This window comes from Chelonoidis abingdonii, chromosome 15 (assembly GCF_003597395.2).
Source record: "Chelonoidis abingdonii isolate Lonesome George chromosome 15, CheloAbing_2.0, whole genome shotgun sequence".
Taxonomy (NCBI): domain Eukaryota; kingdom Metazoa; phylum Chordata; order Testudines; family Testudinidae; genus Chelonoidis; species Chelonoidis abingdonii.
This window is the reverse complement of record NC_133783.1, coordinates 35393582-35411556: the sequence shown is the minus strand read 5'-3', so window position 1 is coordinate 35411556 and position 17975 is coordinate 35393582. Positions and strand designations below refer to the sequence as shown.

At 41.4% G+C, this 17975-nt stretch overlaps 1 protein-coding gene across 2 annotated transcripts in view; it reads left to right on the top strand.

Annotated features, from left to right (window-relative positions):
* The window catches only part of BLNK (B cell linker), a 162962-nt gene extending 145436 nt beyond the window's left edge, over window positions 1-17526 (top strand). The window contains exons 15-23 of one of the 2 annotated variants that reach the window (XM_032770260.2): window positions 771-843; window positions 1469-1499; window positions 3064-3106; window positions 3705-3783; window positions 4081-4112; window positions 4925-5004; window positions 12125-12208; window positions 13280-13435; window positions 17039-17526. In XM_032770260.2, coding sequence (XP_032626151.1) covers window positions 771-843; window positions 1469-1499; window positions 3064-3106; window positions 3705-3783; window positions 4081-4112; window positions 4925-5004; window positions 12125-12208; window positions 13280-13435; window positions 17039-17158 — 698 coding nt within the window. In that variant the 3' untranslated portion in view covers window positions 17159-17526. The remainder of the gene's footprint in view (window positions 1-770; window positions 844-1468; window positions 1500-3063; window positions 3107-3704; window positions 3784-4080; window positions 4113-4924; window positions 5005-12124; window positions 12209-13279; window positions 13436-17038) is intronic. The other variant, XM_032770258.2, reaches the window with a different exon arrangement.
* Window positions 17527-17975: the final 449 nt, after the last annotated feature.

Below are 17975 nucleotides of genomic sequence, written 5' to 3'. Positions count from 1 at the left end.
CCCAAGCCCAACATGCTGTAAAAAGTCCATAACTCACCTGTGCCATGATAACTGGTTTTCTGCATATAAAAGCCAGAGCTGGCATTAAGGGGTGGCAAGCAGGGCAATTGCCTGGGACTCCATGCCACAGGGGCTCCCACAAAGCTACATTGATCACATTTTGGCTTCAGCCCCGGGTGGTGGGGCTCAGGGCCCCAGGCTTCAGCCCCATGCTGGGGGGCTTTGGCTTTCTGCTCTGGGCCCCAGCGAGTATAATGCTGGCCCTGCTTGGCAGACCCTCTGAAACCTGCTCACGGCCCTCTAGGAACCCTAGGGGTCCCCCTGGGCCCCTGGTTGAGAACCGCTGGTGTAGACTGTATACAGAGATGCTCTGTACTAATTGAAGTAGTTCTTTCACCAATGTGACTTACCCTGGAGAGTTACAGAATGAAGACATACTGTACTGCATTGCATTAAGGGTTTGCACTGATGTAGTTACACCAATGCAAGTTTCCCAAATCTAGAAAGCTCTTAATCATGAATTCCCTTCCACAGTTATTGATGCCCAGTGTCCCCTTACCACAGTCCTTGGTGGCAGCAATGTAGTGGAAGCACTCACCACCACCAAGGGAGTATCTCTCCACTCAAAGTATGAAAATAGAGTGATGCATAATCTTTTCTTCAGGGACTACAAGTGCCACCTAAGCACATTTCAGTATGATTATTAAAGAAAAAAACAATGCTCAGATATGTTAAATACTATATACTAAATATGTTGTGTGGGTATTTAGATCCCAGCAGCAGTGGAGCTCAGGAATCCAAATTTCCCTCTGTTGCAGCTCCATCACCATTACCAAGGGCAATGTGAGTAACAAAATATCACTGCTTCTCTTTCATTATTAATTGCTAGATTTAGTAATAACTAAATCCTGCTCTTACTGGAGGCAGCCATCGAAGCAAGAGTTGTCTGTCCATGAACTATGAGTCCAGAGCAAGAGGCATCCTGCCCTGGCAAGAACAAGGTGGGATTGCTAGTTGCAGGCCACTCTACTATTTCTCCAAGCTGGGCCGGTTTGCATGCTGGAGTTGTTTCCAATTACTATATGCTGCTGCTGACAGAAAACCTGCTGGCCTGCTTGAGACAATCAAATGCTGCAGTGATGAAATCTTCAGCAATACCTGTGCATGTATAAAGCCATGCTCCTTTTCTTACAAACCACCCTTCTACTAGCCATGACCTGGTTCTTTGCAGGACATAGCTTTCTCACACACCTTGGTATGGTTCCCACCGCTATCTTTGAAACCTATATTAAATGCAACATAGCCTTTCCCCTTTTTTCTCTATTGCATCAGCCCAAGGAAGGGCAGGAGTCAACCCAAAATCCCACCTCTGTCAATAATATTATGAGTAACAGTTAACTATATATACTTGATTGTTCAATGCACTGCATGTGTCTTTTAAATAATCACTTACTTTTTCAATCCTCAGAAAGAAGACACCTAATCCAGTAAAACCACCAGTAAGTGGACTTTGTATTTTTATAATGATACTGTAATATGCTTGTAAAACTGAACTTGGTCATAAATACAGTTTCCTTAATGGGAAGTAAGGACAGAATTAAGAGTATTTTTGCCCCTTGATTAATTAACATTAATAGAAGTTACATACAGAATTGGAAAGAGGAAGATATACTCCAGAGTCTGTTAGCACAAGAATGGCAGAAAATCCTCTGGCCTGCCACAGAGACTATTCTAACCATTGAAAAATGTTTTGGGGCCATCATGAAGGTTTTAATAAATAAAATGTGTGGCGGCAAGAAGGGTGGAAATCATTCATGATAGCATATATGCAATTAAAGGAAGTCACAAGGACTTGGCTATGGAACGTACATTAACTCAGCAGCAAAGGGAAAAACACATAGGCATTGCTGGAAACTAATTTAGATTAAATACACCTGGGGTAGACATTTTCCCCCAGAGAGTTATCAGTAAATGAATTCTCTTCCCTAGGAGATAGTGGTAGAATCCACATTAGTGAGACTCAAGAAAACAAATGAGAGTTATTTGGAACCATGTTCTGCCTTCAGATTGCGTCCAGAAATTCCCACTGATGTGTGTAGGAGTCTCCCCTAGGGAATGAGAATAAAATATCACCCTAGAACAAGAGTCATATCTCAAGGTAAAAATGGGCTTTTACCTTGGTCTCTCTTGCTCACAAACAGGATTGGAGTCTTTCCAAGTTTATGTTGTAAAATCTATTTGATCATATTTACACAATCATCCATGTGAATTCTTTGTATGAGAAGGTAATGCCCTTATCTCCCCAAGCACAATATCCCTGTCAATTTCAAGTGTAAATAACAAGTGGAAAAATCTTTTCTTCAAAGTAAACACACGCACCCTTTTGCCAACATGTCATATTGCTTTGCATGACTATTTACTGTTGCAATGTTGCTAAAGAATGCATTAATTGGGATACTGTTAACTTAATCATATTTTAAACAAGTTCCTATACCTACCAACAACTTGGATTATTAAAACTGGAAAAAAAATTAAAAACAAGTTCATTTCCAACTCTTTTTATTCTGTACTTATTTCTTGTATTTCTTCCAGCTTGGACAATGAACAATGCAAAATTTAGCTTGCAAATATTACACAGAAGCATTGGTTTCAAAATGTGAACACTATTTTTATAATAATATGTTATGGAAACATTTTTATTGGGCTTAAGCTTTTGGAAAACCCTCTCAAAAATCTAAATTTTGATCCAAATTTAAGTGGCTAGCATCCTTTTAACGTGGTAGAGAATTAAGTCTACATTGTGTAGCATGTTTAAGATGCAAACAGAAAACCAATAACCTCTTAATCTAACTTTTGTATGCTGTTATTTTATAATGGTTGTTTAGGGGTTCGTGCATGTTTTGAGCTGTATAATATACATGTAATTGTTCTCCACTACAGGTATCGGGGAGTTTTGTATAATACTGAAACAAAGATCCTCTATAGCAATGTCTATTTTACAAAATATTAACTGAATATCATTTAAGTATACAAATGTTTTGATTGACATTTGTTTTATTGTAGAAACCAAGTTTACCACACAAAGAGAATTTAAGTGTTACTGAAGGTAAATTATTTCTGTTACACTGGAAAAAGTTCACATTCACAAGAATTGAACTTTTGCTTTTAGTGATTTAGAACATGAATCAGTCCCTGTTACTTGCACTGAGTAGCATTTTTCTCTGCAAATAGTCCCATTGAAATCAGTGGGGTCGTAGGCAGAGTAATAGACTACTCAAAGGGTGAAAGTCACACCACAAGAGAGTCAGTTGGAGGACATAAATGGGCCCCCAGGGCAGAAGAGAATGCCACCGAAAGTGAGTAAGGATGGAGGAATCTGGCCCTCCTTGTTTCAGTTTTTCATTTGCTATTGTTATTAATTAAACGTCCTGTGCTTTAATTCACTAGCATTAAGGGGCAATATCACACCACTCCTTTGTAAACAGTCCCCGTTTAAATCAACAGGGAGCACTGCCTGAAAATCTGTGGTACAATATGGCCCAGTGTGCGTGAGCATTTCACTTAGTGTGTGAGTTAGGGAAAAGGCACAGTCTAAATAATGTTTATTCTACAAATTAAAACAATGAATTAAAAGTTGTCATCTCCCACTTGAGGTGATTATTTTTAAAGCTAATCCTGAATTTACAATTTTTTCCATATTACAGAGAAACCTACAGCCGCTGAACGGCGACGAGGTCCCAGCCAAGAGCTCCCACTTCCACCCCTACCAACGACAGCCCAAAAGTAAAAACTAGTTTCATTTCCTTTCTTATAGCTATAGACACAAGACTCGCTACTAAGTTTGAACAAGATGATGCGAGAGATTCAGAGGGAAGCATTCTTCTCTCTGCAGCTTTTACTTCCCTTTTAAAGTTCTATTTCCTGAGACTTTTATTTCAGTCCTCAACCTCATGGGGGAACATATACATCACCGCATACACTCTGTTATTGCTTTCTTCCATACACATGCTCAGTTATTCAAACATAGGTGTTAGGTAGACATCCTCATTCCTTTCGGTAATCTCTAAATATTTATTTCAGGCCATTACATCAAAAGCCACCAGCCCTACCAAGTAAGCACAATTTATCTTTTATAGTAAGTCTGGGTTTATTTCAGTTGCCACATATATATTCATTGGATTCTGAATACATTGGTCTCTGTAATACATACAAGAATGAGATTAAAATAGCCAGCTGGTTGTATGGTATTAGCTTAATTAGTACAATTAAGGAAGACCAGTGGAACTTACTGGGAAAGTCAATGGGAGTTGGGCATCTAACCCCCTTTGTGCCTCTGAAAGTCAAAATCTAAGGCAGTTTGGGCTGAATTCTATAAAATTCCATCTGGCTTCCACACCACACAAGACCCCAAATATAACATTTTCCTGGGCTGGTTCAGTCTGCAACTTGGAAGCCAGATGACATTTTTATTGAATCCACCCATTTGTTCTTGCACTACAGAAAAAAATGGAATACTTTCATTATGACTAATGCTTAAATTCTGCTGTAAATAATACTTTTAAGAGGCAGTTGGAAATATTTCAATTTACAGTTTCAGATTTAGGGCAAGATTTCTTATATGCAGTTCATTATTTTTACACAGATAGAATTGTAAATTAGATAAAATGATAATATATATCAGAAAGATTTCAGCATTTCCATTATATGGTTATAAATTATCCAGAGAATTTTAACAGGCTGCAGAATTTACTTTTATGAAGATATTGGTCACTCTCTTAAAGTGAGATGGATTGTTCTCCTTATTCCTTTAGCCAACAGAGTTGTGACAATCTACTGCATTATTGTTTCCTTCTACCTCTGCCCCCAACAAAATAATAGGAATAGTTACATTGGACACTTACACGTTACACCTTGTTCTTCCCAGAACCGCTAGACCCTGCAAACCGCACAATGGGCACTCTTCCACGCAGCAACATTTCAGCTAGTTTGGATACTACAGACCAGGTATGAAATTAGCTAAGGGTTAAAAGAGACACATGAGGAAGCATGTGCTGTCAGGCTCTGTTGTAAGAGGAGTCTTACAGAGAGACACCTGGCTCTCTGATCCTACACTTCTTCACACCTCCAAGAAAGCATAATCCTGTGTTGAGGGTGCTTGTGGTCCATTTCCTTCCTTATGATAACAACTTTGGCCCTATCTACAGTGAAATCTTTTGTCAGGGTATAAGTCATCTAGTTGCCAGTTCCAGCCCCAAACAGGTGGAACACACAGGACGTTAAAGCCATGCTAAACTGTAGAATTATGATTAGATAGAGTTATACAAAACCTAGGCAGGAAAAGTTTTCTTGCGCAATGTAAACAGGAACTGAAAAGCTGCTTAGTCAAACTTCTGTTTCAGGTCTTCCCTTTACTAGCTATGGGATTGTTTGATGCAAACAGAAAATGCCTTATTGGTATATTTAGCCCAGTCCTGGGTGCAGATAGATATAGAGTGCACTTCATTGCCCTTTTCCTTTTTGTATTTCATAGCTGAACTCAACTGCTCACTAGTCTTTCTGAAAGTATGTGTCCACATGTTTAGTCCAAAGCTGTGCAAACTGTCTACAGTTGTTATGTCAGTGGATAAATAATGAGAGATCCAAGAATACACTAGTAGGAACACACACGCACACACTTGTGAACCATGCTAGGCAGAGATCCTCCAACCTTGTTGGAGCATGAGTCTGCCAGAGAAAGTACAACACAGAAGCACAGGAATGCACAAGACAGAGTCATATTTAAAAACATTGCCCTGTTTAATGCAGTTTGGTTCATCAGCAGAGATGGGATCTAAGAGTAAGTGAGAGACCACTGGTTGCTCACACCCTTCTCTGTGAAAACTATGATTCTTCCATCCAGAACCGGCGCCAGGGTTTCTGGCGCCCTAGGCGCCGGGCGATTTCACCGCCCTGCGCACGGGTCTCGCGGCTCCGGTGGAGCTGCCTGCGGCAGCTCCACCAGAGCCACGGGACCAGCGGACAGTCCGCAGAAATGCCTGCGGCAGGTCCACCGGAGCCGCGGGACCAGCGGACCATCCGCAGAAATGGCTGCAGCAGCTCCACCGGAGCCACCTGCTGCCCCCCCGGCAAAATGCCGCCCTCCCCCCCCCATAATGCTGGCGCCCGCCTAAATGAAAGCGCCGGCCCTGCTCCCACCTGACAAATAGTCTTAGTCCCTCCCTATCAGCCTTGTGCCCTGCTGCTCCCTAAAACAGATTTCCCTTCACTATAAGCCCCTTTTGGAATTAGTGCCAAGTTATCTTTGTGAATAACTGGAAAACTTTTTCTATTTTGTATTTCAAACATAATAGGTTTGAAAAAAATCTAAGAAAATAGGCTACTTTTATTTCAATATGTCCCTTTCCGTCTCCCTTTGGAAGATGGCAGAAGACAAAATGCAGGAAACTGTCCTGTCTAGTAATCACAAATGAAGTAGAAATAGTTCTGTTGAGGGCCTAACAAAGGCTCTATTATTGCAGAACCAGTTACACTAAATGTTCTAAAGGCTGATATGACAAAGATAATACAACAGCAAGGGGAACACAAAGAACTTGCAATTGTGGAACAATTTTAACAGTCGGTCATAGTGGATATTATGAAAAATCTTTTTTCATAAAAAGAATCCAGCAGACACAAAAGCAAACAGCTTGTAACAATTATATTTGGAGCTTTTAATATAGCAGCTATGCACAAAACCAGAAGATTGACTGACTAAAAGATCCATTTCACCAGAAAAAGTGAAACCTTGCTGATGAAATCAATGATATTTTCCCCAAAATTATAATGTACACTGGTATTATCAAATTGTACAGCATAAGTGCTCTTTGATTTGTTTGGTTCATGAAGACAACACCTTCATTAAGTGGTTGACTTTCACTGCACAGCTGGCATGAGCTCTCTGTTCACCTAGGTTATTCCCAACAGTTTATGTGACAGGAAGAAGGAAGGTTTCAGGGAGAAGCTGTTTTTGTCTATTCTATATAGGTTCTTATACAGCGCTAATCACAACAGCATGAGTGCATTCCAGATTTGCCATTGCTCCCCCTGCTCCATTACAGTTAACATAACAGTTCCAATCACACTGTATTGTGTTTGAAGGACTCTTGGACTCCTTGCACTATAAAGAGGAGAGGAGTGGGTTGTTGTTAAAACTTCCTGTGAAAGCAACAACTTTACTGTAATGCAGTTAAGATGATGTATGAAAATAAATGACATACTCATCCCCTCAAGAAAAAGTGACATCATATGTACACTCATGGAACTCAGAAATGATGAAGTTTAAATTTAAAATGGAGACAGGGTGTCATGGAGTTCCTGGGTGATGCTCTGGAACTGCTCCCGACAAAGCCAGGCAGGACTCTGGTGAAGTCTCTTCTCTGTGAGCAGACTGTCTTCAGGGCAAGAAGCTCACACGGCTTCCACCTTCCTGGGTCTGACCTCAGAGCATTCAGCATCCTCTGCCCCTCCATGCACTTCCCACAGCGAGTCCACCTGGGCGGGGTCCTGCACTCCCACTTTGCAGTCAAACATGACTCTTAGCCAGCCAGTAAAACAGAGGTTTATTAGATAATAGGAACATGGTCTAAAACAGAGCTTGTAGGTACAGAGAACAGGACCCCTCAACTGGGTCCATCCTGGGGGCAGCGAGCCAGACACCCATGTCTGCACTCACTCCTGGTCCCCAGCCAGCTTCAAACTGATGCACCCTCCAGCCCCTCCTCCTCTGGGCTTTGTTCCTTTCCTGGTCCAGGAGGTCACCTCATCTCTTTGTTCTCCAACACCTTTAGCTATCTCCTTGCTGAGGGGAAGGGTCCCAACCATTAGTTGCCAGGAAATAGAGTGACAGCTATTTATGTGCTCTGGCCCTTTGCTCTGCAACACTTTCACCCCCTAGAGACTTAAGAAATGCATAGGGGAAAATGAGGCACCTACACAATATTCAGAGGAAACATTAAGAACAGTCCCACTTCATCACCCAGGGTATATTCTAGCAAATTCTATAAAGATATTAATAGTCTTATGAGGAGGTTGTATGCATGACACGTGCAGAACAGCACTAACTATACAATGATCATTTATTGTGACAATTCCAGCTATTCACAGTAATAATTGCTAACTTAGCAGCCACTTGACATACAAACTATAAACTCACAAGTCTGCATACACACCCTTAAAGGCAAAAAAAGCCCCAGACCATTCTCCCACTTTATTTTTTTTATGAAAGTCCAATAGGAAGGAATGACGGGAGAGCTACAGGAAGTATAGTGAAAACATTAAGATTTGCTAAGCTTACCTGCACCTTCCCTTATTTCATTCTGAACAACTCCATATGCCTAACCATTGAATGCTTTCAGAGCCAGGGGCAATCTGGAGTCCAGTAAGTCATTACGGACTTATATCCAGATTCTGTCATCCTATATTTCACTTTTGATTCTGCTCACACATACAAATACAACTGATGTCTTGCAAATATACTTGCACTCCTGCATTAACTGCTTTTATAGGGAAATGGGAGAGGCTTTTAACAGATAGGGCCCATGGTAATGGCATTTATATCAAAATGATGGATGCATTATAAGAAGTTAGATGGATTAGAACTATCATCCATAGAGAATGAAAGGCAGTCAAGAATAATTGTTACTTCCAGGGGGAGAGATAAATGACTATTTTAGACATATTTGGAGGCAGAAATTCCCAATCAACAGTTAGCACAAGCAACCCTTGAAAATAATAACTCATTATCAAAAGGAAGCTTCACTCTGGAAACACCCTACCACAAAGAATTGAGTAACAATCTCTCCTTTTAAAAATAAAAATAAAAGATAGAATAAAGATCCACTTCCCCAAAATCTGGAGCAGTTAGGGAGAAAGTATTTTGACTGTAGTATTTAGGCCAGCCCTCTTTCTTTCTTTTCTTCCAGGGACATGTGGGGGAAGGTCAAAGATAGCAGAGAAGTGCTGAGAGTCAAGGATGTGCTGAACTCTCTCTTTCAGCCTAAGTATTAGTTCTATAACAAACTTTAGCTCACTTCAACCATACTTTGACCATAAGCTCTCACATATATGAAGAGACCCTGTTTTATTCCCTGTTGTCTTTGCTGCTACACCTTAGTACCTTAATCCAGTCCTTTACAGACAGAGGCTGCCTGGAAGGTTTCATATCTTTTCAGAGGTCCTAGTTTTAGTTTGTTTTACTTTTTACCTGGTTCTAATTAAATGATTGAAACCACTTTAATGCCAATGCTATTCAGACCCATACAGTCTGGCGTTCCTGAAGTCCTGGTTATTTCCCCCACTCATGACTCTTCCCTTAGGGCAGTACTCTTTTGTTTAATAAAATGCATGTTTCTAGTGAAGGGTCAGCGGGTCTGGCGGACCCTTGCATCCCAGGCCATCTGTGTGTACGATATGTACCGCATATCATCATATGATAGAATAAAATAAAGCACATTTTAAAAACATTACAATAATTCTCCTTCCTGTACAGTAAGTACCACTGTTCCCCAACTGCAAGAAAAAATTTAATCTCCCCTCTGAATTACAGAAAAGTAAATCTGAGCAAAAATATGTGCTTCCAGATATGCAATTAGGATAATTTTTTCTAAAGCATCTGAGTAACTTAGGAGCCTAAAGGACCAAGTAATTTTGCAAAATAGGAATTAGGTGATTTTGAAATTTTTATCCTTACTATTTTTCTATACAGAAGATCCCAGCTTTTAATGATAACACTCTGCCCTTATAAACTGAGGTTTCAAAACATTTCACAGATATTAATTAAATAAGCCTCACAACACTCTAAGAATTAGAAAAGTATTGTACCTATTTATAACTGGGAGAACTAATGCAGAGAGGTTTAGTGGCTTGCCTAAGATTATATGGCTAAGTCAATGGCAGATCCAGGGCCTGACCTCAGGAACTCTGATTCCTGCAGAAGGATCCTTTCAATAAATAATCAAAAACTATCAGTACTCACTGGTAAGGGCGACTTGTTCAATACACAATCCTGCTGTATGAGAAATGTTTGGCGGTATAAAAGCAGCCATCACCTCTAGCATCTAGGAGTATCCACTGGATGACAGAATCCAACTGGAGTGGAAGAAAGAAATGGGGAGAGTATAGTTTGCAGGATGCTTTTAAGACCAGTTTTGAAAACTCTGTCAGTTTGGAGGAGAATGTGGTATGAACAGAATTAATGGCTGCTGCTTTGAGGAGCATGGGAAATTGATAGAGCAAAAGGCAGATGAGAGTGAAGTTTCCACCCATACAAGCTAAAGTTACTGTTACCTCTTCTTGAGCATCTAGTGAAAATATGGGTCCCTGCAGATTGTTTCAGCTGGGACGCGAAATGGAAGTTGGAGTCTGGTACCTGTGATGCAATCTTATTTACAGAAAACATACAAAATTCTATTTCCCCAAACATGGGAGAAACCCTATAACAGGAGACAGTGTTCTCACTTGCAGCACTAAAAACTCTCTCTCTCTAGGCTTTCTGCAGTGTAATGCTCCCAGGTGCTTATTCAGGCTGTCTCTGTCTCACTCTCTGTCCTGCTTCTCTACTCACTCATACACTCTCTGTCTCTCCCCCGACCTCTCTGGTTAAGTCTACACTACGAGCTAGGGGCATGATTCCCAGCTTGCATACACATACTCTCAGAAGCTATCATCGAGCTAGCACATGTATAAATGGTAGTGGATCTGCAATAGCACATGCCAAGTACAAACCTATCCGAACCCCACAAGTATGTACTTGGCTAAGCTGTGCCACTCTTGCAGCCCGTGTTACTGCAGCTACACTACTATTTATACTTGTGCTCAGTCTCACTGAGCTGGTGAGTATGTTACGTGAGCTGGGATTCACACCCTGAGTTCATAGTGAGACGTAGCCTTACACACACATACACATACCCCCATACCCAAAGGCAATAACCTATGGAGCCTTCTACCCACATGGTCAAAATGATTGGGTAGGTTTATATACCCTTGGTCTTAGGGCATGTCTACACTACAAAATTAAGTTGACCTACCTTATGTTGGCATATAGGCACTGCACTAATTACATAACTTGTGTGTGTCTACACTTTGCTTCTTGTGTCAGCAGTGCGCATCCTCGCCAGGAGCAGTTGTACTGTCAGCATGAGGCATTGTTGGATAGCTTCTGAAAGCCAGTCAATGTAAGCAATGCAGTGGCTACACTGATACTGCCTCAACCTAATTACATCGACATTGATTCTATGCCTCTCCTGGGGGTGGAGTCAAATTATTAAGTCAGCGTAGCAGAGCAGTTACGTCAGTGGGAGTGAAACTTTAGTGTAGACACTTACATAGTTCAGTCGATGTAAGCTGCCTTGCATCACCCTAACTCTGTAGTGTAGACCAGACATCATGTGGGGCTGCTTAGCTGTCTCACTCACCTATCTTAAATGAGGGGGTGGAGGTCACTACAGGTTAAATGGGGTTTAACCCCACCCACAACGATATATTCAGAACTGAGAACAACCTTAGGTAGGGTGAAGTCATCACGTTCTGCAACTTACTTCATTTGGAGGGTGTAAAAGAAACCTGGCATCCTGTAGCCAACACCCACTGCAACACACAAAAATATATGCTAAATCAGTATGTAAATATCAGCAGAAAATATTTAATTATTAATAGTGAAAATGACTCACAAGTCTCTCTCTTAATCCCTCCTCTTTCCACTGGAAAAGTCTTCTGCTATACAAATGCAAACTATCCTCCATCTCCACATGCATACCTCTCCTTAAGATCTCCTCTCTTAGCATTCACTGACTGGTTTCAACTCATCCTTCATTTGAACTGCATCTGTCCAGTTAAGACCATGAGCTCCTGACAGAGGCCTGTCTTAACTATGTGTTTTCAAAGTGCTCTGCACACTTATGGTTCTCTATAATTATCATCATTTGGCAATGGATACACTACAGTATGTGTTCATATTTTATGACTCCTATCTTATAGCTGTGTAGTACATAATATCCAATGAAGAAACAATCATTATATTTTGCTGTAAGTTATAGAAGAAAACCAGGCTTTTCCACTGCATTGACAAAGGTCTCTCTCTCTCTTACAGGATGCTGGTGTTCATGATAAAGCATGGTACGCAGCTTATTGTGATCGAAAAACTGCAGAAGATGCATTATACAAATCAAATAAGGTAAAGCAAGGAGTTAACATTTGCAGTATGCCTCTTTTAAGAAAATTTTAGACACATGGAATGGGGAATATAACGTGAGTTGTTCCCAGATAGTTTGGGCCCCACCCTGAACAGGTTAGAGTAGCGTTGGCTGAAATGTGTCTACACAGTTTAGATTTGGTTGAAATGGTGGTCTCTAAAGCCAATTAAAATTGCACCTGTGTAACTCCGTACACATTTTTGGCCCACTGGAGGCAATAGTATTATAGCAGCTAGAGATGGAAAAGATCTATTAACTCAGATACATCCCCCACAAGGCAGGAAACAGGCCACAGATACTAAACAAGCTCCATCACTGCCCACTGTCTCATACTCAAATTCTGGTATCTGTAAAATTGGTCATACCACTTTATTTCAAAATGATAACTTAACAACCCCTCCACACACCACTGAGCCCTCTGACCTGGGCTTTAGCCTTTGTCTGAACCTCCGGACTGAGACTAGATCAGCCTGCACAAAGCTCTAATGCCACAGGGAGCATCACAGTTAGGGCAGCACCCTATGTGCCAGGCAAAGGCACAATCTTTCAGAGGCCTTTCTTTCCCCAACAAAGATTTCTTTTTTTATGGCTCCACCATCTGGGACAGAGAGCCAGAAGAGTGGGGTAATCTTTAGGATAGGATAGCACTGGCTAGGAAGCATTAGGGTGACCCCAACAGTGGCTCTCAGTGTTCGTTTGCTGCTTGTGTAAAGCTGTTGAGAGCATTTCATCTGCTCAGGTTCTCTCCCCTTCCTTGCCTACCTACTGCCACTGGTGGCAGCTTGTATAGTCTTCACTTCCTAATGTCCTGTGATCCCCAGGAAGCAGTTATTACCTGCTTATTTGTTCCTTTCCTTTCTCAAGCTGAGAGAGAACATGCAGCAAGCAGCCATTGGGACTTGGGACAGCAGAGAATGCTACTAAATGACATCTGTATAAGCTAATATTGGGGGGAAGCTCCCCCATTTCTCCCAGTGAATTTTGATACATCCTCAATGATAGCAACAAAATAAACTAATGAAATATTATTGCATATCCTTTCCTTGATATAGGATGGATCTTTTCTGATAAGGAAGAGTTCTGGTCAAGATTCAAAGCAGCCGTACACACTGGTTGTGTTTTACAACAAAAAGGTGTATAATATCCCTGTACGATTTATTGAATCAACTAAACGATATGCACTGGGCAGAGAAAAAACTGGCGAGGAGGTGAGCGATTTTTCCTTTTCAGTTTTATGCCCTACTAAGTAAAAATGAAGGGATCTATTTTAATTACATTGTTAGGATGTAAATCTTCATTCACCAAGATAAAAATATACCTCATCAAATAATTGATTTATCCTTCAGACTGAAAAATCCAATGAAACAAATATAAAATAAGGTACTTTAAATCAGTGGCTCTCAACCTTTCCAGACTACCATACCCTTTCAGGAGTCTGATTTGTCCTGTGTACCCCCCAAGTTTCACCTCACTTAAAAACTACTTGCTTACAAAATCAGATGACATACAAATTCAAAAGTGTCACAGCACACTATTACTGAAAAAATTGCTTATTCTCTCATTTATACCATATAATTATAAAATAAATCAACTGGAACAGTGTTCTTACATTTCAGCATATAGTATATAGAGCAGTATAAATAAGTCATTGTCTGTAGGAAATTTTAGTCTGTACTGACATCGCTAGCGCTCTTTATGTAGCCTGTTGTAAAACTAGGCATATATCTAGATGAGCTGATGTATCCCTTGGAGACCTGTATGTACCCTGATTGAGAACCACTGCTTTAAATCCACCTCAGAAGGTAACTTAGGTTACTGCAAATTGGGACTTCAAAGTCACAGATTAGTTTAAAATATACAAATATGTTTTATCATTTCGGACAGTCATCAGGATCAGAACTTCAGTTACTAAATGTAAATTCTCCATCCTTTCTTGAAAACCAATCTTCTAAACACCCTTCATGCAACAGCTCCCATTGAACTCAATGGGCTCTTTGAAAAAAGAACAGTTACATTTAAAAACTTAGGGAGAAAATTAATCTGAACTTCTCCCTCTGTCTCCCCACCACTTACCAAAAAGAGAGAGTTGATATCTTGGATTGCATTTGCATAACTGTTAAAACTGTTCTGGAGTGTAATCATAGAATCATAGAACTGGAAAGGACCTCAAGAGGTCATCTGGTCCAGTCCCCTGCACGCGTGGCAGGACTAATTACCTAGACCATTCCTGGCAGGAGTTTATCTAACCTGCTCTTAAAAATCTCCCGTGACAGAGACTTCACAACCTCCCTAGGCAATTTATTCCAGTGCTTAACCACCCTGACAGTTAGGAAGTTTTTCCTAATGTACAACCTAAACTTCTCTTGCTGCAATTTAAGCCCATTGCTTCTTGTCCTATCCTGAAAGATTAAGAAAAATAATTTTTCTTCCTTTTCCGTGTAACAACTTTTTACATACTTAAAAACTGCTATAGTGTCCCCTCCCAGTCTTCTCTTTTCCAGACTAAACAAACCCACTTTTTTCACTCTTCCCTCATAGGTCATGTTTTCTAGACCTTTAATCATTCATGTTGCTTTTCTCTGGTATCTCTCCAATTTGCCCACATCTTTCCTGAAATGTGGAGCCCACAACTGAACACAATACTCCAGTTGAGGCCTAATCAGCATGGAGTAGAGTGAAAGAATTACTTCTCATGTCTTGCTTACAACACTCCTGCTAAAACTTTTTGCCCGAGGGCCACATCTAGGTATAGAAATTGTATGGCAGGCCATGAATGCTCACAAAATTGGGGTTGGGGTTTGAGAGGGGGTGAAGACTCTGGGGTGGGTCCAGAAATGAGGAGTTTGGATGCAGGAGGGGGCTCCAGGCTTGGGGGTGAGAGGTTTGGGGTATAGGAAGGTGCTCCAGGCTAGGACCAAGGGGTTCAAAGGATGGGAAGGGGATCAAGGCTGGGGCAAGACATTTGGGTATGGGGGGAAAAACGGGCTCCAGCTAGGAATGCAGGCTCTGGGGTGGGGCTGGGGATGAGGGGTTCAAGGGGCGGGAGGGGGATCAGGGCTGAGGCAGGGGGGTTGGGGCACCAGGAGGTGGCTCAGGAGTGCAGGCTCAGGGTAGCGCTTACCTCAAGCGGCTCCCGGAAGCAGCAGCATGTCCCCTCTCCAGCTTCAATGCTGAGGTGCAGCCAGGCAGCTCTGCTACACACTGCCCCGTCCACAGATGCTACTCCTGCAGCTCCCATTGGCTGTGGTTCCCGGCCCATGAGAGCTGCAGGGGCAGTACTTGGGGTGGGGGCAGCATGCGGAGTGGAGCCCCCTGACTGACCCTACACGCAGGAGCCATAGGGGGGACGTGCCACTGCTTCTGGAAGCCGCACGGGACAGCCTCAACCCTGCTCCCCAGCTGCAGCAGGGCAAGCCCCAGACCTCACTTACCAGCAGGAGCTCGAGGGCCGGATTAAAACAGCTGGCAGGCTGGATGCAGCCCGCAGGCCATAGTTTGCCCACCCGTGTGCTAATACATACCAGAATGACATTCGCTTTTTTTGCAACAGCATTACACAGTTGACTGATATTTAGCTTGTGGTCCACTATGACCCGAAATCCCTTTCCGCAGTTCTCCTTCCTGGGCAGTCATTTCCCATTTTGTATTTGTGCAGCTGATTGTTCCTTTCTAAATGGAATATTTTGTATTTGTCCTTTTGAATTTCATCCTATTTACTTCAGACCATTTCTCCAGTTTGTCCAAATCATTTTGAATTTTAATCCTGTCCTCCAGCACTTGCAACCCCTCCCAGCTTGGTATCATCCACCAACTTTATAAGTATACTCTGTATGCCACTATCTAAATCATTGATGAAGATATTGAACAGAACCAGACCCAGAACTGATTCCTGCAGGACCCCACTGTGTCAATGTTATGCTACATGGATAATCAGGTTATTTGTAAAGCAGTATGGAGATTTGGAGGCTCAAATACCATTCTCACATGGTAGGAGGCCATGAGGGAATTAGGCTTAGTCCCACCTGAGCTTCATTATCTGCCTCCCAGGGGATGGGTTTCAGGCCAGAGATGAGGTAATAGCCTGAAGACCACCTGTTCTTCAGATAAAAGGCTGGCGAGGGATAGCTCAGTGCTTTGAACATTGGCCTGCTAAACCCAGGGTTGTGAGCTCACTCCTTGAGGGGACCATTTAGGGATCTGGGGCAAAAATCTATCTGGGGAGCGGTCCTGCGTTGAGCGGGGGCGGGGTAGACTAGATGATCTCCTAAGGTTCCTTCCAACCCTGATAGTCTATGATTCTGGGAAAGGGGACAACCAACAACACCTTGTTTATGTAGGACTGTTGATTTTGAGAAATAAACCAACCCTCAAGTAAAAGGGAATGAAATTTTACTACTGTTTGGAGCTTTATTTGACACACTGGCTAGGGATTGGCTCCTGCAACCAGCTTCCAGATCACCTAGATCATCACCTTTGAATAGCTCAACGTTAGTGGCCTGTCCCAAAACCTTCTTCCTAAAATGAGCAATAGAACTGAAACATAATTATCATTACCATATATTTGTTCAAATTTCTCTATTCTACTGCCTCCTTCAACCGTTAGAGGACACAAAGTACACATTGGAGGCAACATACTTAGGCACAGGGGAAGGGAGACACACCTATTTGATAACATGATCTCAGAAGATCCTGTAGTTCCAAAGATGACCATGACAGAGAGAAAGAAGATGAGGTAGTGATTCTTGGGATTTTCATTTTGTTAGCCAATTAATCGATGAGACTTCTAACTGATTTTTGTTTTCTCAATCCAGCGCTTCACAAGTGTTGCTGAAATAATAGAAAATCATCAGCATACACCCCTTGTTTTAATCGACAGCCAAAACAACACAAAAGATTCCACCAAACTGAAACATATTGTTAGAGTTTCATAATTACACTGAACTGTAACAAGATCAAGATTTTTATATGTATTTTTCCAACTTCCCAGAGTTTCTGGATCAAGTATTTTAAACAAATTTTTTTTAAAAAAAATTCAGTGTTTAAAGAACTACATCTACCACAGCTCGCTGTTTTCAAGAAAGTAATTCTTTTGCAAGATCCAGGGCTCTTGAAAGTAGAATGACTGTAACTAAGAAATGGACTGCTGTATGGAACCCAACAAGGATAGTATTTTACACCATGTCTGGGATTTCGAGATATGAATGGATTAGCACTGCCTAGAATTCTACTCCAACTGTCTGATTCATGAGGTTTCTGGTTGTATTTTTAAATGTGCAAATAAAATGTAAAAATACTGTAAAATGAATAATGTATAGTAATATTACTGGTTGATATTTATTGTTGTGCTTCTAACAGCTGTCAGAGTACTTTAGTATAGCTTGAGTTTATCTCAGTGTGAATATTATCTTTGCATGAGCTGCTTCATACCTTCTATTGTTACAAAAAATATCAATGTACAGTTTGCTCATATACCTGTATTTTTTCTCCCATGTATATTTTTGGCTAGACAGTTTTCTCAAATGCCTGGCTGCAAATTGTTAACTGTAGGATTTAGTGCTTAATGTAGGAACACCAGATTCCTTCATTGCTAAATATTACTTAAACACTACATTCTTGGGCAATCAAGAGGGAAATTGAGGCAGGATTACTACAGTGCCATGCTGCAGGTTGGCATGTTCCAGGATCACCACCTGTACAATTCCAGCATCTGCCACTAGTAGATACAAGAGACAAGGTGGGTGAGGTAAT